Genomic DNA, 26,706 nt, shown 5'->3' with positions numbered 1-26,706 from the left:
TCTATTGAAAATAGAGCAAAATATTTGTATGGATGAAAAGGAACAAAATAGCTGCTATTTAAATAAATGACTTATTTTAAATGGTACTTCTAGATTTAACAAAGCTGTATAATATCATTACATTATTTTATAGTAAAAATAATAGCTATAGCATTCCTGTCTAAACTTTGGGCATTGGGCCTTCTGCTGCTCTCCAGGGGCCAAATCTTTCCCTCCTAAATCATTTTGCCCTTAGGCAAAAGTACCATTCAAGTAAGCTCCAGATAGACTCTAGTGGCAGCTTTGGCTGAGTAACAGATGCAGCACTTGACTAAGGCTAGGTCTACACTACAGCGGGGGTCCGACCTAAGATACGCAACTTCAGCTACATGAATACCGTAGCTGAAGTTGCGTATTTTAGGTCGGCTTACCTAGCGGTGAGGCCGCGGGAAAGTCGACCGCTGCCGCGCTGCCGCCGACTCCGCTGCCGCTCCTGCCGAGGTGGATTTCCGGAGTCGACTGCAGAGCGATCAGGGATCGATTTTACCGCGTCTTCACTAGACGCGGTAAGTCGATCCCCGATAGACCGATTGCTACCCGCCGGATCGGCGGGTAGTGAAGACAAAGCCTCAGGGTGTGTATGTATGTCTCTTTGTGACTCTACTGTGCATTATTCTTTCCACAGAAAATTGGTAAAATTAAGGGAGCCCCTTGAATGACTGATGATGATTTTGAGCACTGCAAATAAATCTTTTGTCTGCATGGTTCAGAACTAATTAGCCCCATCAGCTTCCTTCATACCAGTACGCCCACACTTATTTCTGTCTAATATGCTGGAAGACAAGGGGGAAAAAAGGAATGATTAACTCAAGCGGATTCATTCTGGGATGGGTCAGGTGATTATGAGGACAAGTGAAGGAAGGACTCCACACATCAATCTGATTGTCAGTGCCAGGGAGATATTTTTATCCATCATATATACTGCTATACAGTTTGTCTCATGTTTGGGGTGTATTGAAATGTCTATGCACACTTCTAGTTATCATCATTTCATCCTAATTCATCCTTTCATAATCAAGAATGGAACTAGAATAGGTATGGCAAGTACTTACTTATCCACAGTATATGTACAGCCTGAAAGTGAGAGCATCCACACAATAACTCAACTCCGACTAGTTGGGATCAATACTTGGGGTGTAAATCATGGGCCCCATTGACATCCCTGGGGCCACGATTTCACCCTATGTGTGGGAGTGTAGTTGATCCTGCATACCCAGTCAGTGTTTGGTCTCTATGCTAAAAGTGACAATTACATCCAGCTGTGGGATTGGATTTGTGCTATGGACACCTGCCCACTAGAAAAAAAAAAAATGAGACCACGGACTGTTTTCTCATAGGCCTGCCATCAGATGTTAACTACTTCTGGCCACTGCTGAACTGGATCAAACTCATACTACTGACCTAAAAGAGAAAATCTCCATATCCCATTACTAATTGTTTCAGACCTCTCCCGATAAGGTTTTAAGAATGCTACAACATGCTGTGTATGATACCTCTAGAGATTCAGGGGGGAGGGGAAGCAAGGACTCATTTACAATTTTCATGTATGTTTTAGAATACTGAAGTTTTATCAGAACACTGTTTAAACTTTATAATTAATGTTATTGTAGATACCAACCTTTTTATGCTTCCAAATTTTTGTGCATGACCTAAAATCTTTCCAAAATCTATATGGAACATGTGGCCAGTGTTTGTCAGCATGATGTTGTCATTGTGTCGGTCACAGACTCCCAGAATGAAGGTAACAACGCACCAGCCAGCACAGGAATGAAAGAAATTCTTTATTGCCTAATTAATCAAAACAAAAACACAAAGAAGAAATATACAGTAATGTATTTTTGTGATACTAACACAAATACCAAGTCCTACAAGCTCTTGTGCACATGCTTAAAGTTAAATACAAGCCTAAGTGTTTGCAGGTTCTGGACCTAAACTAATAACATGGGAACTGCCATAGTACAACAGACCAATGGTTCATCTAGACATTTCTATCGCCAGCAGTGACTTATTTTGGACAGTTCTTTTGCATTTAGGTGGAACCTTTCACTCAAGAACTCACTGAACTTTACAAACATTAATTAATGAAGCCTCACAACATCCCTGGGCAAGGAATCCGACCTCCATTTTACAGAGCAGTAAACTCAAATATAGTAAGGTTAAGTGAACTACCCAAAGTATCAGAGATTCAGTGGCAGACCTAGGAATATATGACAAGGAGTCCTGATTCCTAAACCCCTCCTCTAACCACTAGATACTCACAAAGACTATGTCTACACTGCATGCTTCTTTTGGCAGCGTGTAGAGTATGTACTCAGGTAGTGCCCAGCATGGGTTTAAGTATCAGTGTAGACTGTGAGGCACAGTTTAGGCAACTAGAGTACAGACACTTCTGAAGGGTACCCGAGTACATACTATACATGGCTCTCTACTAGCCCAAACCATGTAGAGTCCTGCTGCCTCCCAGCTGTTGGAGCCTTTCCGCACCACAGGAAAAGACTCTAGCAGCTGGGAAAGGCACCAGCAGTGGAGAAAAGCTCGGCGGGGGGAGAGGGGGAAGAGTGGCAACAAGGAAAGGCTCCAGCAGCTCCCTGCTGGCTAGAGCCCTTCCCCACCACAGGGAAAGACTCTGGCAGTGGGAAAAGACTCTGGCAAGGGGGAGGCAGTGGGGAAAGGCCACACTGTCATGTGTAGGTACACATACTGCATACACCACTGAAAGTGATGTGTAGTGTATATGTAGCCTTATGGACTGATCCAAAGCTTTCCACTGACTTCAGTGGGTATTGTACAGCACTTCTATGCTTCAGAAGAAGATAAAAATCTCCCTCAAATGAACCTGTCTAACCCATCCCAACTGCCCCATGCCATATCACAGATAAGAGGAGAGGGAGAAGAGAATTCTTCCTAGCTCTAGATGGTGATCAGATTTATACAAAGCCCATGCAGGTTTTATCTTAGCTACTACAGTGTAACAACCACAGATAGCATTCTTAATTGTAAGGGCCTGAACCTCCTGGGAATCTTACTAAGCTATCTGTCTCAATAATCATGTGAGCCATTTATATGCAGACTCTATAAAACCTAATTCACAATCATTAAGTTCTTGGTCAAAACCTCAGTGCATACAGTACTGTACCATCTTTATACTATACTATCCAATATAAATAATTGTTTGAGTACTGATATTGCTGTAGTATTATGGTGCTAAATCTAGTGACTGATTTTGATGGTAGCACTGTGGAGTGATTAGACCACAGCACAAGAACTCAGGATGCCTGGGGCGTATTCCTGACTGTGCCACTTAGTCGCTAGGTGGCTTTGGAGACGTCACTTCACCTTTCTGTGCCTTTGTTTGCTCAACTGTAAAATGAGGATAATAAAGCTTACTCACCTATGTGAGTTCAGTATCCAAGTGCAAAGTCTTAATAGCAAGAGAAGAGAAATGGTAAGAGCAGGATACAAACAATTATACAGACATCCTGCGCAATCAGAAATGACTATTTCATTTCTTTCAAAAAAAATGAACGTTATGCGTAGCAAATGTTTTTTTTAAGAACATTCCATGTTATTTGACTTACTAAAAACACAACAAAACTGGATTTTTGACTGATAATTGATAGCTGTCTCAATTTTCAATCAAAATGTCAGCAGCACCTTTACTGTAAATATATACGGTAATAATGATTACATTAAAGCTGCTTCTAAAAGTTTAGATTGAAAATTTGGATAAATAAATACGCAACCAACCAACCAACCAACGAACCACCACTACATTCTGGCAAAAAAATGTAGACATTGATGCCTACAATTAGGCATCAAATTAGATGTCTCATTTTCAGAGGAGCTCAGCACCTGGAGCTCTCTTTAAATTGGGCGAAATGTTTGGCTACTAATCTACTGCAGGTATGGGGATGTGTTCAAAAATTCCCCAGGACGCTAAAAATTTCAAAGCCTTTTTGTGAACCTCAGGACAAGCCCCGCCTAAAAAGAATGTGCAAAAGTGACTTCATGGCTTCTTTCTTTTAAGAGGGAAACCTCTGCTTGTGCAGTTTCCCCAATTTCCTGGATGATTTATAACCTGATGCATAACACCAGTTTGCATAAAACCAGATGCTTTACACAGGATCCCATAATGTAAAAGGACAAGCATGACCTGATATATCATATTACTGGGGGAATTCAATGAAATACAGTTTTCTAAAAGTGTGACATTTTCAAGCACAGAAAAGATACTGTCTGTGTGATTATATATAAAACACCATATCTCACTATCTGGATAAAAAAATTACTCTAGGTTCAGTGTCTATTTACTTAATTTTGTCTTCAACTTCTTCTTACTTCACCTTTGTATCTCCAAGTATGGTATTTTTCTAACTTTTCTTACTGTTATTGAAAAAACACTGCACTGAATCTGGTCCCTAGCAATCTGGCCAAAGAAATGGATGTGCCATTTCAGAAGACTTGATGGAACGTGTGATCTGTTTTCCCTGACTTCAGGAGATTGTGCATATCACCATTTGCTTTTTCATTTGTAAAATAAACAATTTATGCAATATTCCATTTTAATATACCTCTTGGTAACTTGATTCCAAAGGATGATGATGACTGAACCATTTTTTAATTGTGTTTTCCTTCAATGGTCCTATCAATCCAGACTCCCTGTGGATCTTGGCTAGAGTTGTAGCATCTGACACCATCTGCACTAGTCCTAATCAGAGAGAAGGAGTTCACATGAAAAACTCACAATTTTAAAAAGGGGCAGAGTGTTTATTAATCTGCATCGCACTGTATCATATCACCCCATGGAGAGAATTATACACACATTTCAATTAACCATAAAAGTCTACATGGTATTAGATGATCTAGAAAAAGGAAGATTGGGAGCTTCTCTTCGCCCTGCCTCATAAAACAAGAACAAAGGGCTATTCAATGAAATTAAAGATAACAAATTAAAAACTGATCAATGGAAATGCTTTTCCACACAATGCACAACTAGATTGTGGAGTTCACTGCCAAATGACATCATAGAGCCCAACAATTTAGCAAGATTCAAAGCATTGGGAGGATAAAGATTGTGAGGTGCTCAGATACTCTGGTCATGGGGGCCACAGAAGTACCTAAAATAGACAGACATCCAGGGTTTATTCTCATGCCTGCCCTGAATCCTTTAAAAAATATCAAATTGAGAGTTAGTGTAATGGAGGGAAACTAATTATAGCATCTTCCTTCTCCAGATATAATATTTTATGGTTACTTTTTGAAGGGGAATCTTTCTGGTTCTGCCTTGTTCATGGAAAGAAAGGATGAAGAGGATCCCTTTCCAGTTCCCATCAACCACCTGCCACATCCCTGAATCCGCCATGGGTCCTGCAGGCCTCCCATTCCCCAAACTTTCTCTGCAGCGTGGCTCAAAAGGCCGAAACTGCTGTATTTTTCATTTCTGTACTGTAGGTAATCTGGATGCTTCAGCTCTTTATTGTGCTAGAATTATTTTCAGTAAAAAAGTCTATTGCCATCAGTAAATTTCTTTAGCAAGTAATTGGCATCTTTGCTATGGCTTTGTTACAACAACCATAAAAGAAAGGACTAAATAAAGCTTTCATATGAGCCAAGCTTGCCTTAAGCAGTATGAACAGCAAGGGTGGTATTTCAAACAACACTGGGAGGTTTCTGGAACTTTATTAGTCTATGGCCAAAACCTAAATAAGGGCCAGATTTGCAAAGGAGCTCAGCACCCAGTAATTCCCACTGCAACACTTCTGATCAGGTTTTCAGAAGTTCTTATTTGCTGCCTAATGGGAGGTTTTTTTGAGAGTCCAAGACCAGTTGTGGATGCCAAGGCTTTAAATTCAGGCCTGGGTTGCTACAAAACGTCACTAGCTTGGGTTCTATTTCTTCTGAAGGGGGGAAAAAAAAGTTAACCTCCCTAAATCTACAAAGATGTTTAGGACACAACTGAAGGTCATTCTGAGCACTCTTTTCCCTCAAAGGGGAAAAAGAAAAGACACTTTCAAAAAGAAATACTGAAGGGAGGAGTGCTGTTGTATTACTGGTTTACATGAGATATGAATAATGTAATACATGCATCCTTTCTAATCTGTACTGACCTTGGCCTTTTCCTGTAGATAAACACTTATAAATGATCATTTGCATATCAAGTCCCTCCTGAAGCCAAATTCTGTCCATCACACGAACAATCTGCAGAACCAGCATATCCTGACGTAGATCATCTCCCACCTGTGAAAAGGGCATGTGAAATTTGAGTTTCTCCTTGAATCCCAAAGAGAGAGACTTTTCTCTCTCTTTTGGATTTTTTCCAGGCCAAAAGCCCCAGCTACCTTCATTTTACAGTAAATTCCTGCAGCTTTGCTCAAAGTGTTCATACTATATCAGAAGGAAGAAAGAATGGGATGACTTATACAGACAAGAAGTGTTTTGGCAACCACACTAACGGTACCATATGCCCTTTTGCCTGCTGCAACCTTTCAGTTTATTACTCACATGGAAATTACTGGTCTTTCACATGCAGTCGGGAGCTTGGATCCTTGTTTAGTTAAATTTCGAAATCCATCCAATAGCAGATCCCTTTTCAGGAATGGGAGTACAAGTATTTGGCCTGACACTACACATCACAACTCAGTATTTCTAGCAGGCTACAGGGCAACCTTATTACACGTACAAATGGTTTCCCTGACATGCTTCAGAACCAGTTTCAATCAGCATTTTCTTGCTGACTGCTCCCCACATGGAGTCTGTTGAACAACAATCTTAGAGAAATCGGACTTTGTGTCTTGTAATTAATGAAGGGATTATTTTCTACCATAGCTGGGTAAATGGCCCATAAAACAAAAGCTCTGCTATTCATCCCCTCCTCCTCAATGTCTAAATTGCATCTGGATTTTACTGGTATTTTCAAGCCTTCATCAGGAAAGTCTTTCATAAATTGTAAGCTTTAGTTACATTACAATGATTTGTTCCTTTATTATGTTCCTTTTACAGAAGCATCCTAGTCTACAGGCATTTAATGAGAGGACATCAATTTCCCCCTATTTTTTTAAAAATCCATTTCCCTTTTGTTTACAGCTAATCTTGATTCCAATTAATTATGCTCAGCAGCCAGACCTGAAGAGAATTTTTCCTGTGTTTGCTCACCACGGTTCGAAACAACAGTTACCATTTTATTTAAGCATTATCTATTACAAATAATGAAGCACATTATGAGCCAAATTATGGTTGCTGCTACATCGGTATGCTGGATAGGAGAAGGTGCAGGGAACTTCATAACACTATTGGCATCACTGCCAGTGTTCATTGCCCCAGAGGTGTACGTTGGGTGGGATGACGAGGCACCTGCCTCTCCTTCCACTTTAAGCCACTGGTTTGTTATGTAAGTAGTGCCAGGTATACAGCTTTTCCAAAGGTGACAAAGGCAGATGAGTGTGCTTCCTCCAGTGTGGCCAGAAATGATATTCCTGTTCCTGGGCCATATGTGCATAAAATGCAAATTTCACCCTGGTGGTGTCTGTAGCATGAAATTTTTAGGCTTCTGTTTTCTGACTAGGGCACTTTCTAATTTCTAAGAACTACCCCTTAACCCTTTGCTTGGAGGCAGCAACCATTTTGTGCTCTTCAGGTTGCTGTGGTCCGTACAGAGAGTGCTCTCTCTCTCTCTCTCTCTCTCTCTCTCACACACACACACACACACACACACACCGTGCTTTCTCAAGGAGGCTTTCCTATTGTTGTTTCTCTTAATCTGAAACAGAAGTAATTTTAGACTGAAGGCAGATGTTTTTTCTCTTTGTGTATGGAAACATGACAATCCTGGGCTTACTTCCAAATACAACAATGGATTACGCCAGCAATTAATCCATCCCAATACCATTATTAAGGAGGTGTACCTCTTCTATCATTCCACAACATGATTGCCATGGGGTGATGCTCTCCAGCACACCCCTTGTGGCCGCTCATGGTCCTAAAGGTATGTTGCACTTAGCAACCATTCAAGATTCTTTCAATCAATTACCCTGACTAGATTGGTTCAAAACAGGTACTCCCTCTCTCAGGGATGCAACCAAAATTTTCCTAAGATGGGAATCCAGAGCTCTCCCTCCATTGCCCTGAATCCAGTCCCACACCTCGCCTCCACCCCCGAACTCTCCCCTGCCGCTTCCCAATACCCAGTCCTGAGCAGTCTCATGCTGCCTTGGCACCCAGATCCGTGCTCTCACTCTTGCATCCAGCTCCACAAAAACTCTGCTCGTGCTGCCCCACACCCAGCCCAGTGCTCTTCCCCCCACATTGATCTGCCCCCAGCCCTGAGATCTCCCTCTTGCATCCAGCCCTACTCTGCTTTTCCCTGGGGACTGGGAGGGCCTGGCATTCATGGGTGCCAGAAGGACTGAGAAAGCAAAGGGCCCAAGCAGGCACACAGGGTTTCAAGGCCACTCAAATTTGGCCCAGCCACCCCTCATCATGCCAGCAGGGAAGAGGCTGTGCTGTTATGCCACCCAGCTTTGGTCAGGGACTAAGTGTGTGTGTGTGTGGGGGGGGGGGGGGGGGGGCTGGGCCTCCTGCCATCCCCCACTGCCACCCTTAGCCAGCTTCTTCCTCAGCTGGCCCTTTCCCCCCAGTTAGGCCTCAGGTGCAGGGTGTTCAGCAGGCTGCCTTCTCCTGCTAGTGGTGCCCTGCTAGAACATGAGGGAGGAGGTAGCTTTTGTGCCAGTCCCTTTCCTAAAACCCAATTGGCTGGGTGAGAAGGGAGCCTCTCTCTTGACTCTTTGCAAGGCTCCTGGCCCCAGGCCTTTAAAGACACAGGGACAGGATTTCCTCCCAAGCACCACTCATTCCCAGGACCTGTTCCTCTCTCTAACTATCTCCTGAGTCGTTGTATATACATCAGACCTTTCCAAATCTTAAAGGGCCATGCCACATGATGGGAATGGGCTGATCCCTTGGCACCACTACTCCATCACATTGACTCTGACTTGGAGAGCCAGAACTGAGTCCTATATGTTTTGGGCCAAATGCAGTCTTCAGCATGGTAGTATTTTATCTGCTAGACAGGGCTACTGTACAATTAAGTCCTTTCCTTGAACAGTTATTTCTCTGGACTTTGTCCTTAGACCTCAAGAAGGTAAATACACTATGTTATCCTTTACTGTTTAGCCTGAGTTAAAAGCACACATTGTTTTCCTAGAATGCATTTGATTTTCTACCAATCAAAACCTTGGATGCTTTAATATATTTCCTTAACATACTGTACTTAAAGGTCTAGCATCAAATAGGATTATGAAAACTGAGCAGCACAGCCAAATCAAACACCTCAGGCTCAAGATCTGAAGCCTTCCCTTTCAATGAGTATTAAATTAACATTTTGCATACAAAATTAACTGTGGGTTATTAGTATGAATAACCTACCTTAAAAATAACATTGATGTTTCTACTCAGTGTCTCTGTATTGATGAAGGAGATTTTCAATGGAAAAGCATTGGATGTGAAATATGAACATGCCTTTAGAAAAAAAATGATACACACATAAAATATAGTATACTATAGGCTAAAAGCAGAAGAACATTTCCCTGAGACGATGTGGTGTCTTGAAGTATTTATCAGCAGCACGGGTAACAAAAATAAATAGTCCTCGATATTAGAGACAGTTGAACTGGTTCAGAAAAGAAGAATCTCTACCATCATATTCAAACTTCTTAAAGGTTCTAAAATGCTCAGGTAATCTTTTTTCTACGACTATTTTTTATTTTCCCCAGGCCATTTAGTGCTACATTTTGGCTGGGACTGGAAAGACCAAAGTGATGCAAGGCAGACCCAATCAAAAGCTGCAATGCAGTTGTGAACACTGCGATCTAAAGATCTTTTTTGTCTTATGTTGTCAGTGGGTAGCCTGATCCTGCAATCCTTATGGAGGCAAATCACCCATTAATTTTAATGGGTCTCTAAGCCTGGGTGAGGAGTGCAGCAAATTCCAATCATCATAATCTACATTATTTGGAGCCTATTTTAAACCCTGATCATTGGCATCATATAGCGCCTTCCACCTGAAGATCTCAAAAGGCTTTTAAAACCATTAATGAACTAAGCTTTGAAAACCCCTGTGAGTTAGGTGAGTATTATTATCACCAGTATAAAAAGAGAAAAACCGAGAAAGACAAAGCAATGGCCTGCTTTTCAGAAATAATAAGCACCCCACAGCTCCCATTGAAATCAGCACTGGGCGTATGCAAGGGTGGAAAATTTGAAGAAAAATCATAATAAAGACAGCTATATATTGTCTTTCATCCAGGGATCTCAAAGTATGTTAGAAACATTACTTAAGCCTCTTTACACGCATGTGAAGTCTGAGAACTATATATTATACTATGTTACAGATGAATAAATTTGAGGCACAGATGGTGAAATCCTGACTGCACTGAAATCAACAGGAGTTTTCTTCAATGGGGCAAGGATTTCACTCAGAGTGACTGAAAGACTTTGCCAAAGGTTAATGTACAATAATACACCAGTGGCCGAGCTGGAAAAGGATCCTGGATGCTTGACTCTTAGGCCTGGTCTACACTACGAGTTTAGGTCGAATTTAGCAGCGTTAAATCGAATTAAGCCTGGACACGTCCACACGACGAAGTCCTTTTTTTCGACTTAAAGGTCCCTTTAAACCGGTTTCTTTACTCCGCCTCCGATGAGGGGATTAGCGCTAAAATCGGCCTTTGCGGGTCGGATTGGGGTAGTGTGGACGGAATTTGACGTTATTGGCCTCCGGGAGCTATCCCACAGTGCTTCATTGTGACCGCTCTGGACAGCGCTCTCAACTCAGATGCACTGACCAGGTAGACAGGAAAAGCCCGGCGAACTTTTGAATTTCATTTCCTGTTTGCCCAGCGTGGAGAGCACAGGTGACCACACAGAGCTCATCAGCACAGGTAACCATGATGGAGTCCCAGGATCGCAAAAGAGCTCCAGCATGGACAGAACGGGAGGTACGGGATCTGCTCGCCATATGGGGAGATGAATCAGTGCTAGCTGAACTCCGTAGCAGTAAACAAAATGGCAAAATATTAGAAAAAGTCTCAAAGGCCATGAAGGACAGAGGCCATAACAGGGACGCAGAGCAGTGCCGCGTGAAAATTAAGGAGCTAAGGCAAGCCTACGACAAAGCCAGAGAGCCAACGGAAGGTCTGGGGCAGAGCCGCAAACATGCCGCTTCTACGCGGAGCTGCATGCCATTCTAGGGGGTGCAGCCACCACTACCCCAACCGTGTGCTTTGACTCCATCAATGGAGAATCACGCAACAGGGAAGCGGGTTCGGGGTATGAGGAAGATGATGATGAAGACAATGAAGATAGCTCACAGCAAGGAAGCGGAGAAACCGGTTTCCCCAACAGCCAGGATATGTTTATCACCCTGGACCTGGAACCAGTAACCCCCGAACTCACCCAAGGCGTGCTCCCAGACCCTGAGGGCACACAAGGGACCTCTGGTGAGTGTACTTTTGTAAATATTACACATGGTTTAAAAGCAAGCGTGTTTAATGATTAACTTGCCCTGGAAATCGCGGCCAGTACAGCTACTGGAAAAGTCTGTTAACGTGTATGGGGATGGAGCGGAAATCCTCCAGGGACATCTCCAGAAAGCTCTCCTTCATGTACTCCCAAAGCCTTTGCAAAAGGTTTCTGGGGACGGCTGCCTTATCCCGTCCGCCATGGTAGGACACTTTACCATGCCAGGCCAGTAGCACGTAGTCTGGAATCATTGCATAACAAAGCATGGCAGTGTATGGTCCCGGTGTTTGCTGGCATGCAGACAACATCCATTCCTTATCTCTCTTTGTTATCCTCAGGACAGTGATATCATTCACGGTCACCTGGTTGAAATGGGGTGATTTTATTAAGGGGACATTCAGAGGTGCCCGTTCCTGCTCGGCTGAACAGAAATGTTCCCTGCTGTTAGCCACGTGGTAGGGGGGAGGGGTGAAGTGATCATCCCAGAGAATTGGGTGTGTGTGGGGGTAGTTGGGTTTGTGCTGCATGTTAACCCGGAAACCGTAGCCCCTCCTTTTACATTGCAAACCCATTTTAAATGGCCAACCCAACGGGTGCTTGGTATGGGAAATGAGGACGCTACTGTTTAAAACCATTCCCACATGTTAAGAAGGTTAAAAAAGCCAAAAGACTGTGGCTTACCATGGCTGCCTCCAAGCCGAAATCTGTTGCCTGGCACTGCGTGAGTGATCTCTCACACCAAACCGGCAAGCCCTCAATATAAGAGAAAAAATACGACCTTGTAACGAAAGCACATGTGCTGTGTAATGTGAACAGCAAAATTTAACGTAAAAGAGTGTACCCATTGTTCTCTAAAATGTGTCTTTTTTAACCACCTCTCCCTTCTCCTCCACCAGCTGCAAATGTTTCTCCTTCACAGAGGCTAGTGAAGATTAGAAGGAGAAAACGGCGGACTCGGGATGATATGTTCTCGGAGCTCCAGATGTCCTCCCATGCTGACAGAGCACAGCAGAATGCGTGGAGGCAGTCAATGTCAGAGTGCAAAAAAGCACAATATGAACGAGAGGAGAGGTGGTGGGCTGAATCGCGGGCTGAAGAGAGCAAGTGGCGGGCTGAAGAGGATAGGTGGCGTCACCTTGCTGACAGAAAGCAAGAGTCGATGCTCCGGCTGCTGGAGCATCAAACTGATATGCTCCAGCATATGGTTGAGCTGCAGGAAAGGCAGCAGGAGCAGAGACCGCCGCTACAGCCCCTGTGTAACCAACAGCCCTCCTCCCCAAGTTCCATAGCCTCCTCACCCAGACGCCCAAGAACGCGGTGGTGGGGCCTCTGGCCACCCAGTCACTCCACCCCAGATGATTGCCCGAGCATCAGAAGGCTGGCCTTCAATAAGTGTTAAAGTTTTAAACTGCAGTGTGTCCTTTTCCTTCCCTCCTCCCCCACCCCTCCCGGGCTACCTTGGCAGTTATCCCCCTAGTTGTGTGATGAATTAATAAAGAATGCATGAATGTGAAGTAACAATGACTTTATTGCCTCTGCAAGTGGTGCTTGAAGGGGGGAGGAGAGGGTGGTTAGTTTACAGGGAAGAAGAGTGAACCGGGGGGGGGGGCGCGGAGGGTTCATCAAGGAGAAACAAACAGAAGTTTCACACCGTAGCCTGGCCAGTCACAAAACTCGTTTTCAAAGCTTCTCTGATGCGCACCACGCCCTGCTGTACTCTTCTAACCGCCCTGGTGTCTGGCTGCACGTAATCAGCGGCCAGGCGATTTACCTCAACCTCCCACCCCGCCATAAATGTCTCCCCCTTACTCTCACAGATATTGTGGAGCACACAGCAAGCAGCAATAACAATTGGAATATTGGCTTCGCTGAGGTCTATCCGAGTCAGTAAACTGCGCCAGCGCGCTTTTAAACGTCCAAATGCACATTCCACCACCATTCGGCACTTGCTCAGCCTATAGTTGAACAGGTCCTGACTACTGTCCAGGCTGCCAGTGTACGGCTTCATGAGCCATGGCATTAAGGGGTAGGCTGGGTCCCCAAGGATAACGATAGGCATTTCAACATCCCCAATGGTTATTTTCTGGTCCGGGAAGAAAGTCCCTTCCTCCAGCTTTTGAGACAGACCAGAGTTCCTGAAGACGCGAGCATCATGTACCTTTCCCGGCCATCCTACGTTGATGTTGGTGAAACGTCCCTTGTGATCCACCAGGGCTTGCAGCAGCATTGAAAAGTACCCCTTGCGGTTTATGTACTCGGTGGCTTGGTGCTCCGGTGACAAGATAGGGATATGGGTTCCGTCTATCGCCCCACCACAGTTTGGGAATCCCATTGCAGTAAAGCCATCCACTATGACCTGCACGTTTCCCAGAGTCACTACCCTTGATATCACCAGGTCTTTCATTGCCCTGGCAACTTGGATCACAGCAGCCCCCACAGTAGATTTGCCCACTCCAAATTGATTCCCGACTGACCAGTAGCTGTCTGGTGTTGCAAGCTTCCACAGGGCTATCGCCACTCGCTTCTCAACTGTGAGGGCTGCTCTCATCCTGGTATTCTGGCGCTTCAGGGCAGGGGAAAGAAAGTCACAAAGTTCCATGAAAGTGCCCTTAAGCATGCGAAAGTTTCGCAGCCACTGGGAATCGTCCCACACCTGCAACACGATTCGGTCCCACCAGTCTGTGCTTGTTTCCCGGGCCCAGAATCGGCGTTCCACGGCATGAACCTGCCCCAGTAACACCATGATTTGCACATTGCTGGGGCCTGTACTTTGTGAGAGGTCTATGTCCATGTCAATTTCCTCATCACTCTCGTTGCCGCACTGCAATCGCCTCCTCGCCTGGTTTTGCTTTGGCATGTTCTGGCTCTGCATATACTCCAGGACAATGCGTGTGGTGTTCATAGTGCTCATAATTGCCGCGGTGATCTGAGCGGGCTCCATGATCCCAGTGCTATGGCGTCTGGGCTGAAAAAAGGCGCGAAACTATTGTCTGATGGAGGAAGGGAGGGGTGAGTGATGACATGGCTTACAGGTACAGGGAATTAAAATCAACAAAGGTGGCTGTGCATCAGGGAGAAACACAAACAACTGTCACACAGAATGGCCCCCCCAAAGATTGAACTCAAAACCCTGGGTTTAGCAGGCCGTTGATTTCACGGAGGGAGGGGGAAGCAAATGAATACAGAACAAATCTGGTCCATCTATTTTTTACAGCTTACGCTGGCAGCAGACGGTGCAGCATGACTGATAGCCATCGGCATCTTCTGGGTGCTTGGCAGAAGATGCTGTACTACGACTGCTAGCCATCATCGTCAAGATGGTTCAATAGGACTGCCGGCAGGACTGAGTCTCCAGGAGACAAAACATGACTGCCCAGGTGCCTCTGATCGAACTCACTGAGGAATACGACGACAATGGATACCAGTCGTAATACACCATCTACTGCCAAAAGGCAAGGAACTGCTGCTGTATAGCAATGCAGCCCCACGTCTGCCAGCACCCAGATAGCCAGTGACGGCTACCAGTCATACTGCACCGTCTACTGCCAAAAGGCAATTAGCTGCTGCTGTGTAGCAATGCAGTACCATGTCTGCCGGCACCCAGATGACATATGGTGATGGTGAGCTGAGCTGAGCTGAGCGGGCTCCATGCTTGCCGTGGTATGTTGTCTGCACAGGTAACCCAGGTAAAAAGGCACGAATCGATTGTCTGCCATTGCTCTGACAGAGGGGGAGGGGCCTGACGACATGTACCCAGAACCCCACGCGACACTGTTTTTGCATCATCGGGCATTGGGATCTCAACCCAGAATTCCAATGGGCGGCGGAGACTGCGGGAACTGTGGGATAGCTACCCACAGTGCAACGCTCCGGAAGTCGACGCTAGCCTCGGTACTGTGGACGCGGTCCGCCGACTTAATGCACTTAGAGCATTTTATGTGGGGACACACACAATCGACTGTATAAAAATGATTTCTATAAAACTGGCTTCTATAAATTCGACCTAATTTCGTAGTGTAGACATACCCTTAGTTTAACCAGTAGACAATGCTGAAATGAATGATGGTTTGATTATTAGGAGTATTCTAAAAATGTTAGAGTTCATGAAATATAACATGCATTTCAGTCTGGTGGCTGCAGACAAAGAACAATTGATATAAGAAATTGAATACATACACACACATCAATCAAGATTCAGTGTCAGTCAAGCCAATCTGGTGTGGTATCAATAGCTCAAGTGGATAGTTAGAGACCTCCCCAATAGTCAGGAGCGGCGCCAGGGTTTTTGGCGCCCTTGTCGGGGGTCCTTCCGTGCTCCCAGTCGTCGTCGGCAATTCTGCGGTGGGGGGGTCCTTCTGCGCTCCCGGTCTTCGGGGCACTTCGGCGGCGGGTCCCGGAGCGAGTGAAGGACCCGCCGCAGAATTGCCGCCGAAGACCCGGAGCGCGGAAGGATCCCCCGCCGCCGAATTGCCACCCCCCCCCCAAATCCTGGTGCCCTAGGCAACCGCCTAGGTCGCCTAAATGGAAACGCCGGCCCTGCCAATAGTAATTATTCCCAGAAAGTCTGAAAGCAGTGAGAAACAGTTAGCTTGAAAATTCTTCTGATTTATGTCATCCACAATTGGCCCAGTCCAGCAGGGTGCTAAGAAGCTTCAGTGCTCATTGACATCAAGTCTGAAGAGCAATTATTGGGAGAGCCACAGGTCAAAGAAGGCTGAAGGGCTCAATTCCTCACAAGATCAGGTCCATTGTGGGTTATAGGCCACAGAGGAAAATTATAGAGCAGTGCTGTAATTATAAAGCTATAACTTAAAAAGCCCCTCCGACCTGTACATATTATATTTTCCTTGTGGCTGGGTACTTCTTCCCCCAACAACACTGAATCCTCTGGTGTGACATTTGTATGTCATAAAACATGAATGACACAGTCCTGGCAGTCTGGTCAGTGAAGTCAAACATATGAAACAATACACAAGTTTCCTCCATTCAGCAGTCGTTTTTAATAAGCATAACTTGCACAGGTAAGCACAAGTGGCTGAGTCTGCAAACATTTACCATGCAAAATCTCACAAGTTCAATGGGAGGAGGGCCAGTGCTACAGCTAAGCACTTCTCATCTCTGAAAGCTGTCGGGCCCCAGGGAGGAAAAGCTGCCAGCAAGAATCTGCACTGGTGTGGCAGCAACCAGCTGCTGCGTCAGGGGCCACTGTTAAAGAGGCAGATACCTCCTTTCCCTCAAAAGCTGCTTTGAGGAAAGTTCCGGGCTGGAACCATGCTAGTCACAATTTCGAGTCTCCGTTGCAATGCTGCTATTGTAAGGGGAGAGAGAGACACTTAAATTGGCAAATACCACCTCTCCCCCTAGCTGGGGTGAAGGCATCCATAAAAATATCAGTCCTGTGAATGGCTGCCTATGTTATGCCAATACTTAAAGGGGATACTCATAAGTAAAGATTTGCAGGATCATGACCTAGTTCATGCAACAGTTCATTCCCTAGTACTTATTACACTTAAAATAAAATAATCTATAGCGTAAAATGGACTTACATCTTCATCTATGCCTCGTACAACAAGTGCAGGATTCAGGGGAAGCCGGCAAACATTTACCTCCTGGAAGAACTGCTTAAGTTTGTTGATTTCCATCTTTAGCACCTCCTGTGAAACATCAATCATTATGACAACTTGAAACAACATCACAGCAGTTTTTTAATTGCCGACTCTCTTGATATATTTTAATAAGATAGTGAATCAAATTTCTGGTCTTAGTAATATCAATGTAACCTCATAAGAGTTACTGGGATTGCACCAGTGTGCAGTAACTGAAACTAAGAATTGTGACTGTGGTCTGCATCTGTGCCCTTGTTGCCTATAGTGTCCTCCTCAGGGGCTTTTTAGCTAAGCACCTCTTGTTCTGAATAGCATTTTTTCTTAGGACATTTTTCTCTAACCAAGTTCACAACGGGTGGTTTCTTGCTTCAGGACTGTTGCCTTGCCTCCCCTTTCTAAGTGTAGGTATGCCAATTACAAGGTTTGGGTTTTTCTGGCTTTACAGCCTCTTGATCGGTCTCTGAGGTCTAACTGATATACCAAAAAGGTGTCATACACATCTACTGCTTTCTTCTTACAATGGCATGCACAATCTTTCACTCTGCCAAATCACTGTGTCTTTTTACTTCAAAGTTTGTTTAAGTGTGGCATTCTGGTTTTGTTTTGGTGTTGGTTTGGGGTTTTGGTTTTGTTTGTTGTTTGTTTTAGGTTTTGTTTTTGTTTTGTTTTGTTTTTTTCCTTGGCAGGACTTGGCTAAGACAGATATAGAGGCAGCAGTGGTAGTGACCCAAGCACTGGAAGACACAATGAAGATGGCCAGAGATGTGGAAGCTACGGGATGTACATGGATCCTGGAGCGGGGTACCTGAAAAGTGCTTCATTTGTATGAAGTGCCGCCTGATAGAGTTGATGGAAGAGAAGATCCGAGGCTTAGAGATGCAGGTGAAAACTATGGTTGAGCAAATGATGAAACAAAGGAGGCTGAAGGGAAAAGCCAAGATTCGCAGATTCAAGCTGGACTGAAAAACTCGGTGGGGAGACTACTGGGTGAGGAAAGTGGCCAGTGGAAGCATGTGACTACAAGAACCAAGCAGAGGAAAAGATTGTCTAGTTAAGGGGAACAGGTTTGCGGAGTTGGAAAATGAAGAAGGGGCAGAGTCAGGCTGTAACTGAAGGAGGGAGAACAAGGAAGAAGAGAAGAGCAGCTAGTCCTATAAGTCCTACAGGAAGAGGGGAAGAGCCAATGGAGATACTCAGACTTCAGAGCCCCAAGAGGATACAGGAAGACTCGTAGAAGATTGCAAGGGAAAATAAAAGACAAGAGGACTCTCAGCCAGAAAGAACAGGAGGAAGGCCGGAGAATCACACCATCACCAGGAAAAGGCAGGTCTATGTGATTGGTGACTCCCTGCTAAGAAAAACAGTCAGGTCTGTCACCAGAGCTGATCCAGAGAACAGAAGGGTGTGTGTGCTGTCTGCCAGGAGCTAAGATACAGGATGTGGACCTGAGTATGAAGAGGATACTAATGGGAGCAGGAAAGAATCTACTGATTGTCCTTTATGTGGGAACAAACGATCCTGTTAGATTCTCCCTGGAACATATCAAGGGAGACTATGCCAGGCTGGGGAATATGCTTAAGGAAATGAAGGCTCAGGTCATCTTCAGTGGGATTCTGCCTGTCCCTAGAGGAGGAGAAGATTATGATGATCATCAGATGGCTCAGGCAGTGGTGCTATAAGGAGGACTTTGGGATGTCTGACCACTGAGAGGCATTCAAGGACAGAGGACTGTTCTCATGGGATGGACTCCACCTGAGTAGGGAGGGAAATAGACTTCTGGGATGGAGTTTAAAGCTCTTTTAATCAATTGTGCCAAAGTAGGAATTCAGGGGAGATGGTTTGGAAATGCTCATGTAATCTCCATGCCTGATTCTAACATTGAAAGGGAGGAAAATCAAGTAAGAAAGGAAACAGCAATGGAGAATGGACATTAAGAGGAAGGATAGTGCTGATACCAGTCATATAGGTGACACTGGCAGTAGAATGACTATACTCAATTGGGCAAGGAATGTCGGTGAAGCCAAGCAGCAACAATTAAGATGTTTCTACACCAATGTAAGGAACCTGGGTAACAAAATGGAGGAACTAGCACTACTGGTGTAGGAAGTGAAACCAGATATTATGGGGTTAACAGAAACATGGTGGAATAGTAGTCATGACTGGAGTACAGGTATTAAAGGGTATGTGCTGTTTAGGAAAGACTGTCGGAAGACAGGATACTGGGCTAGATGGACCTTTGGTCTGACCCAGTAGGGCCATTCTTATGTTCTTATGACAGAAAAAGGCAAAGATAGTAGAGTAGCATTGTATATTAATAATGAGGTAGACTGTAAAGAAATTAGAAGTGATGGAATGAATAAGACAGGATCTGTTTGGGCCAAAATCACTTTGGGGAAGAAAGCTACTAGCGGTTCCCTGGGATAGTGCTTGGGGTGTGCTACAGATCCCCAGGATCCGATTTGGATATGAAAAGAGACCTCTAATGTTTTTAATTAAATAAATACTACTGGGAATTGTGTGATTATAGGACACTTTAACTTTTCACATATAGATTGGAGGACAAGTGCTACTACTAATAGTAGGGCCCAGATTTTCCTGAATGTGATAGCTTACAGATTTCTTCCCCAAATAGTTGCTGAACCAAAAGGAGGTGATGCCATTTTAGATTTGGTACTGGTGAGTAGTGAGGACCTCATAGAAGAACTGGTTGTAGGGGACCACCTTGGTTCGAGTGATCATGAGCTAATTCAGTTTAAACTAAATGGAATGATAAACAAAAAATAGATCTGCAACTTGGATCCTTGATTTAAAAAGGGCTAACTTTAAAAATTAAGGCAATTAGTTAGGGAAGTGGACCGGATCTGAATGTGGAGGAGGCTTGGAATTACTTTAAGTAAAAGTTGCCGAAGCTGTCGGAAGCCTGCATCCCAAGCAAGGGGAAACAATTCTTAGGGAAGGGTTGCAGACAAAGCTGGATGAGCAAGCATCTCAAACAGGTGATTAAGAGAAAGCAGAAAGCCTACAAGGAATGGAAGATGTGGTGGATGAGCAAGGAAAGCTACCTCTTGGAGGTCAGAAAGTGTAGGGATAAAGTGAGAACTGCCAAAAGCCAAGCACAGTTGGACCTTGCAAAGGGAATTAAAACCAATAGTAAAAGGTTCTATAACTATATAAATAAGAAAACAAGGAAAGAAGAAGTGGGACCACTAAGCACTGAAGATGGGGTGGAGATTAAAGGCATGGCCCAAAACCTAAACAAATACTTTGTCTCAGTTTTTAATGAGGCTAGTGAAGAGTTTAGGGGTTGTGGCAGGGTGGCTCATGGCAATGAGGATACAGAGGTAGAAATTACCACAACCAAGGTGGAAGTCAAATTCAAACAGCTTAATCAGACTACATCGGAGGGCCTGGAAAATCTCCATCCCAGCATATTAAAGGAACTGGCACATGAAATTTCAAGTCCAATAGCAAGGATTTTTAATGAATTTGTATACTTGGGGGTCATATCCTATGACTGGAGAATTGCTAATATAGTTCCTATTTTTAAGAAAAGGAAAAAAAATTGATCTGGGAAACTACAGGCTTGCTAGTTTGACCTCAATAGTATGCAAGCTCTTGGAACAAATTTTGAAAGAGAAAGTAGTTAAGGACATAGAGGTAAACAGGAATTGGGATAAAATACAAAATGGTTTGACAAAAGATAGATTGTGCTAGACCAACCTGACCTCCTCCTTTGAGAAGATAACTGATTTTTTTAGACAAAGGAAATGCAGTAGATCTAATCTACCTGGATTTCAGTAAGGCATTTGCTACAGTTCCACATGGGAAATTATTAGTTAAATTGGAGAAGATGGGGATTAATATGAGAATTGAAAGGTGTATAAGGAACTGGTTAAAGCGGAGACAATAATGGGTCACACAGAAAGGTGAACTGACATGCTGGAAGGCAGTTACTAGTCGAGTTCCTCGCGGACTGGTCTTGGGACCAATCTTATTTAACATTTTTATTAATGACCTTGGCACAAAAAGTGGGAGTGTGCTAATAAAATTGCAGATGACACAAAAGTTGTGAGGTATTGCCAATATAGAGGAGAACTGGATTATCAGACAAGAAGATCTGGATGATCTCATAAACTGGAGTAATAGAAATGGGACGAAATTTAATAGTGCAAGGTCATGCTTTTAGGGACTAACAACAATAATTTTTGCTATAAGATGGGGAAGTATCAGTTGGAAGTGACAGAGGAAGAGAAAGACCTGGGTGTATTGGTTGATCACAGGATGACAATGTGATACGGCTATGAAAAAGGCTAATGCAGTCCTAGGATGCATGAGGCGAGGTATTTCCAGTAGAGATAGGGAAATGTTAGTACCATTATTCAAAGCACTGGTGAGACCTCATCTGGAATATTGTGTGCAGTTCTGATCTTCCAAGTTGAAGAAAGATGGAACAGGTGCAGAGAAGGGTTACTAGGAGATCTGAGCAATTGAATACCAATCTTATGAAAGGAGACTCAAAGAGGTTGGCTTGTTTAGCATAACCAAAAGAAGGCTGAGGGGAGATATGATTGCTCTCTATAAATACATCAGAGGGATGAATACCAAGGAGGGAGAGGAGTTATTGAAGTTAAGTGCCAATGTGGACACAAGAACAAATGGATATAAACTTGCCCATCAACAAGTTTAGGCTTGAAATTAGGCAAGGTATCTAACCATTAGAGGAGTGAAGTTATGGAGCAGCCTTCCAAGGGGAGCAGTGGGGGCAAAAACTGGCTTCAAGACTGATCTTGATAAATGTATGGAGGGGGTGGTATGATGAGACTGCCTACAATAGCATGTAACTGATTTGCAACTGCTAGCTGCAAATATCTCCAACAGCCGGTGATGGGACACTAGATGGGGAGGGCTCTGAGTTACAACAGAGAACTCTTTCCCAGATGTCTGGCTGCTGAGTCTTGCCCACAAGCTCAGGGTCTAACTGATCATCATATCTGGGATTGGGAAGGAATTTTCCTCCAGGTCAGATTAGCAGAGACCCTGGGATTCTTTTTTTTTTTTTTTTTTTTTTGCCTTCCTCCGCAGCACAGGGCATGGGTCACTTGCAGGTTTAAATTGGTGTAAATGGTGGATTCTCTGTAACTTGAAGTCTTTAAACCATGATTTGAGGACTTCAGTAACTCAGCCAGAGGTTAGGGGTCTATTACAGGAGTGGGTGGGTGAAGTTCTGTGGCCTGCACTGTGCAGGAGCTCAGACTAGATGATGATGATGGTCCCTTCTGACCTTAAAATCTATGAGTCTACGTTTTCTGTCTCTCTTTTAGAAATCCTTGAGTCCTTAGTCCAGACTCTGACAACATGCAGTGGTAGGTCTTAACTTTATTTGGCTCTCTGGTCTGTCTGGTTGAGATCTCAGCAAGAAAGAGTTTAGACATCAGCTAAGTAACAATAATGGTTACTTCAGTAACCAAGTGGGCTAAACTTAGAATGTGCCTAGCTACATGCAAACTACATATGTTGGACAAGATGCCCTTTGGAACAGGGAATACATCTTCTATCTATTGCTGGGTGCGATGTGGGAGGTTTACAGTGCCTCCTTTGAGATGTTAAATACCCTCCGCTCCCATTGGCTTTGTTGAGAATTGAGGATGCTCAGCATCTCAAAGGAAGCACTTAGCTTCTCCCAGAGATCTAACATTAAACTTTTAAAGAGACACTAAATACTAGAGCAGCGTTTCTCAAACTGGGATCTGCGGACCCCTGGGGGGCCCCAAGGGGGTCCGCGGGCCCCGCTGATCAATTCTTCCCCCTCCCTCCCTCCACCTCCTCCATGCCTCCAGTGCCTCCTGCATGATAGAAGTCTGGCGGTGCAGTGGGGCTAAGGCAGACTTCCTACCTGCCCTGGCTCTGCACTGGTCCCAGAAGCGGCCGATATGTCCCTGAGGCTCTGGCGGGGCAGGGGGTCTCTGCGTGCTGCCCCTATCGTGAGTGCCAATTCTGCAACTCCCATTGGCCAGAAACTGCAGCCAATGGGAGCTGCAGGGGCAGTGCCTGAGGGCAGGGGCAGTGCACGGAGACCCCCTGGCCCCCTCCATCTCTTTTGGGGGCAGCCTGAGGTAAGCGCCACCCAGTCGGAGACCTCACCCACTCCCACACCCCTACCACCTGCCCCAGCTCAGAGTCCACACCCAAACTCCCTCCCAGAGTCTGCACCCCCTCCTGAACACCAACCCCGTGCCCCAGCCTGGTGAAAGTGAGTGAGGGTGGGGGAGAGCGAGCAACAGAGGGAGGGTGGATGGAGTGAGCAGGGGGCATGGCCTTGGAGAAGGGGCAGGGCAAGGGCTGAGTGGGGAGGCTTGGGAAGGTCCCCAAAATTTTTTAAATCAAATGAGGGTCCTCATGTTGCTAAAGTTTGAGAACCGCTGCACTAGAGTCTTGAGATCTCCCTGCTATAAGCAAACTAAGTTCAAAAGACAAACATTTTCAGAGGAGGTTTGGGCTTTACCTTGGTTAATAGATTGATGGGTGTTGGAGACCTCATTCTTGGCCACCTTTAGTGATGTGGCTCAAAAGGTTATGGATATTTTGATATGAATATGGGCCAAAGACAGTAACTGTGGCTCAGGGATTACAGCTCATTAAAAATAGTTTACAGTTGTGGCTGTTAAAATGTTTACAAATGCCTTTACAAATATTTAACATTATTATAGGATTCTTGGTGACCACTATGCTAAGTATATAGACTACCACAAATACTGAGGTGTTTATGTGCTTTGCCAAGGCAAACTGGAAGCTTGGAATGGTACCCATTCTTACATAATTAAGAAGCTTAGCCTTGGGATTTATGCACACACTAATTAGAAGGCAGAGTTTATGTTCCTCCCACAAAAGGAAACAAACCAATAAATGTGTACGAGTGCAGAATAGCACAAACTTTGGGGGACTTTTTGTTCAAAATATGGAGCTATTTAGTATAACAAAAGGCAATTTAGGAGAGAGATGCTATCGCTTCAAAATGAAAAGTTATTCGTACAAAACTTAGAGAAGGGAAAAAAAATTCTTAACAAACCTGTTTTTTGGGGTCGCTGGCAGCCTTCACTTTTTCAGCAACATCTCCCAGAATTTTGATAAGTTTCCTCTCCTTAGAAAACTCATCATTTAAGGTTTTTCCTGCGCAGAATTGGACAGCAGCTAGTAGTTTCTGATACCAGCTTTTGAAATGAGCTTCATTCTGTGCATCCTTTAACAGCCTGAAGGGAGGATGGAGAAAAAAGTTTTGTACCTAAAAATGATTTTTTTTATACCACCTCTAACAAGAACAATGACGTACTCCAGACTAATCTGTATTTGGTGGCTTTGGGCAGTTTAACAGGAGAGAATGAAAAAAATGTTGTTTATTTGTTGGCAGTAGTCAAGTTCCATCTGATAACTAATGAGATTCCAAGAGTGTAAAATCGATAGGAACCTATTTCTTATTGCCATCCACAGAGCAGTTCCTGACTTGCTTCTTATTTCTAAAAGAAACATTTGTCAGAGGAATGTATTTTCTACTTTCTTTTGTCCAGTTTTATACATACACCGCTACCCCGATATAATGTGACCCGATATAACACGAATTCGGATATAACGCGGTAAAGCAGTGCTCCGAGGGGGGGGGGGGAGCACACTCCGGTGGATCAAAGCAAGTTCAATATAACACAGTTTCACCTATAATGCGGTAAGATTTTTTGGCTCCCGAGGACAGCGTTATATCGAGATAGAGGTGTATATACAAAATACCCACCCTGGCAACTGCACACGTGCACACACAGACCTTGCATACAGTGGATACATTTTAAAAGTTCATATTGGTCTTACGGGTGCTATAGTTTCAGCTGTATTCACCATTTTTAAGTGCAGGAATATTCCTGAAATCCATAAACCTCTAAACTCCTAGTTAACTTTTTATGTGCATCCACTGCATCCATCTCTTCTTTGTCAGAAGTGGATCCGGACTAAAAACCCAGTTCTGATTCTGATGAACTTTGGGGAAGTTTTATGGCTTGAGACATTGTCAACATGTATTGACTAGGGGGTGCGGTAAAGGAAAAAGTATATTAATCTTTTGAGCCTCATCCAATTTTCTCCTCCATCCACAGCCCTGTCCACATAGGGAAAAAATATGCTTTTTTCAATTGATTTTATTTAACTCTATTCGAAACCCTCCCGCCCCCGCACCTTTAACTTCCAAGTAGACACAGTTCAACACCTTTAAGATCATTTGAGCTGATCTTGGTGTATACTTGTTTGACTGAAAAAAAGTCATCTTTTTGTTGGTCTGCGTAGATATAGGGCTAATTTATCATCAGCTTTCTGCCCATCTCCTGATTCGTTCTTCTCCCCTTCCATAAGCAGCATTAGACCACTCCCAGTCTCATGATCCTCCCACAACCCGACGCCCCAAAAAACCTCACTCTGCCAGTAACCCTGCCTGATCCCCAAACTAGCTTCCCCAGCTGACCTGGCCACTGAACCCTAAGAACAGCTTTATTTATCTGAGGTTATCCACCTGAAACCTATCCAGTTTTTTAAGGGTTAAAGGAAACAACATGCATACACATATTAATATGACACACATTAGCAGAGAAAAGATTTTACTGCACTGATGTCAGAACATGAGTTGGGGCTCCCCTACGCCCCTTAGCTCTGCCCCTTTTTGTCAATGCATTACAATAAAGCTACCACAGCCAAGCATTTATATATTTTGTGCCTGAAATCTCTGTTCTGATTTAATTGAATAAAAGTAGAGTGTAAGGATTTTACATATTTTTCCCTGCTGACTTTTTGTTCTCTTCGTTGTCTTTTATGAAGACAATTGCTCCCCTGGAGCTTCCTCTGCCACCCAGACAAAGTGACAATTCAATACAGAATAATATCACCTGCTGGTTTCTGACAAACTTTCCCAATAGCATAAAGAATCTGAATTTTTACAGGTTTGTAAGCACTGCAAACACTGAAAGTACCTGTAGTGTTCTGCTAGTAATGCCTAGACATGTAAGAGAGGAGATACAAGTAAGTTAGTTTGTCATCTTCTCTCCCCCTAGGAGTTGGAAATGACCCTTCTTACTATAGTCTATTGCAAACAAATAATTATATTCTGGGCTGAACGAGAATATGAATTGTCAGTGCACTGTCTTGTGGGAGATAAATTCCAGCATACAGACAGACTCCACACTCTTAGTGGCAGAGCTTCTGTTGCCACCCTCACTCACTCGAATAGCTAAACACATCACTTCTAGCTTACCTAACTCACAGGAGGTGAAATTCACCCTTTCCACAAAGCCAGAGTAAATAGCTTTTGTGTGAGTAACAAGACTGGGCTGAAGCAGGGTACTATTTACTCCTGCCGGTATGCTCTTTGGGGCTGCTGTTCCTACCTAGGATCATGCCGCCCTGCATGCAGTTCAGCCCACTAAATCTGTGTAATCACAAGGGGCTGTTCCTACCCACTCTGCATTAGCCTATTCAGAGTGAGTATAGAGCCCTCGTCACATGATGTGCAAAGGTCTCT

The 26,706-nt window shown here is 44.2% G+C and overlaps 1 protein-coding gene across 1 annotated transcript in view; it reads right to left on the bottom strand.

The window, feature by feature from the left end:
* PIK3C2G (phosphatidylinositol-4-phosphate 3-kinase catalytic subunit type 2 gamma) overlaps nucleotides 1–26,706 on the bottom strand; it is a 321,727-nt gene that overhangs the window by 131,042 nt on the left and 163,979 nt on the right. The window contains exons 18-23 of the mRNA XM_065420952.1: nucleotides 24,226–24,406; nucleotides 17,100–17,207; nucleotides 9,460–9,552; nucleotides 6,147–6,276; nucleotides 4,611–4,747; nucleotides 1,658–1,827 (exon numbers count right to left, since the gene is read on the bottom strand). Of these exons, the coding sequence (XP_065277024.1) occupies nucleotides 1,658–1,827; nucleotides 4,611–4,747; nucleotides 6,147–6,276; nucleotides 9,460–9,552; nucleotides 17,100–17,207; nucleotides 24,226–24,406 (819 nt within the window). The remainder of the gene's footprint in view (nucleotides 1–1,657; nucleotides 1,828–4,610; nucleotides 4,748–6,146; nucleotides 6,277–9,459; nucleotides 9,553–17,099; nucleotides 17,208–24,225; nucleotides 24,407–26,706) is intronic.

Source organism: Emys orbicularis, chromosome 1, assembly GCF_028017835.1.
Source record: "Emys orbicularis isolate rEmyOrb1 chromosome 1, rEmyOrb1.hap1, whole genome shotgun sequence".
Taxonomy (NCBI): Eukaryota; Metazoa; Chordata; order Testudines; family Emydidae; genus Emys; species Emys orbicularis.
Note: the sequence above shows the minus strand (reverse complement) of the source record. Positions and strands in the feature narration are given on the sequence as shown.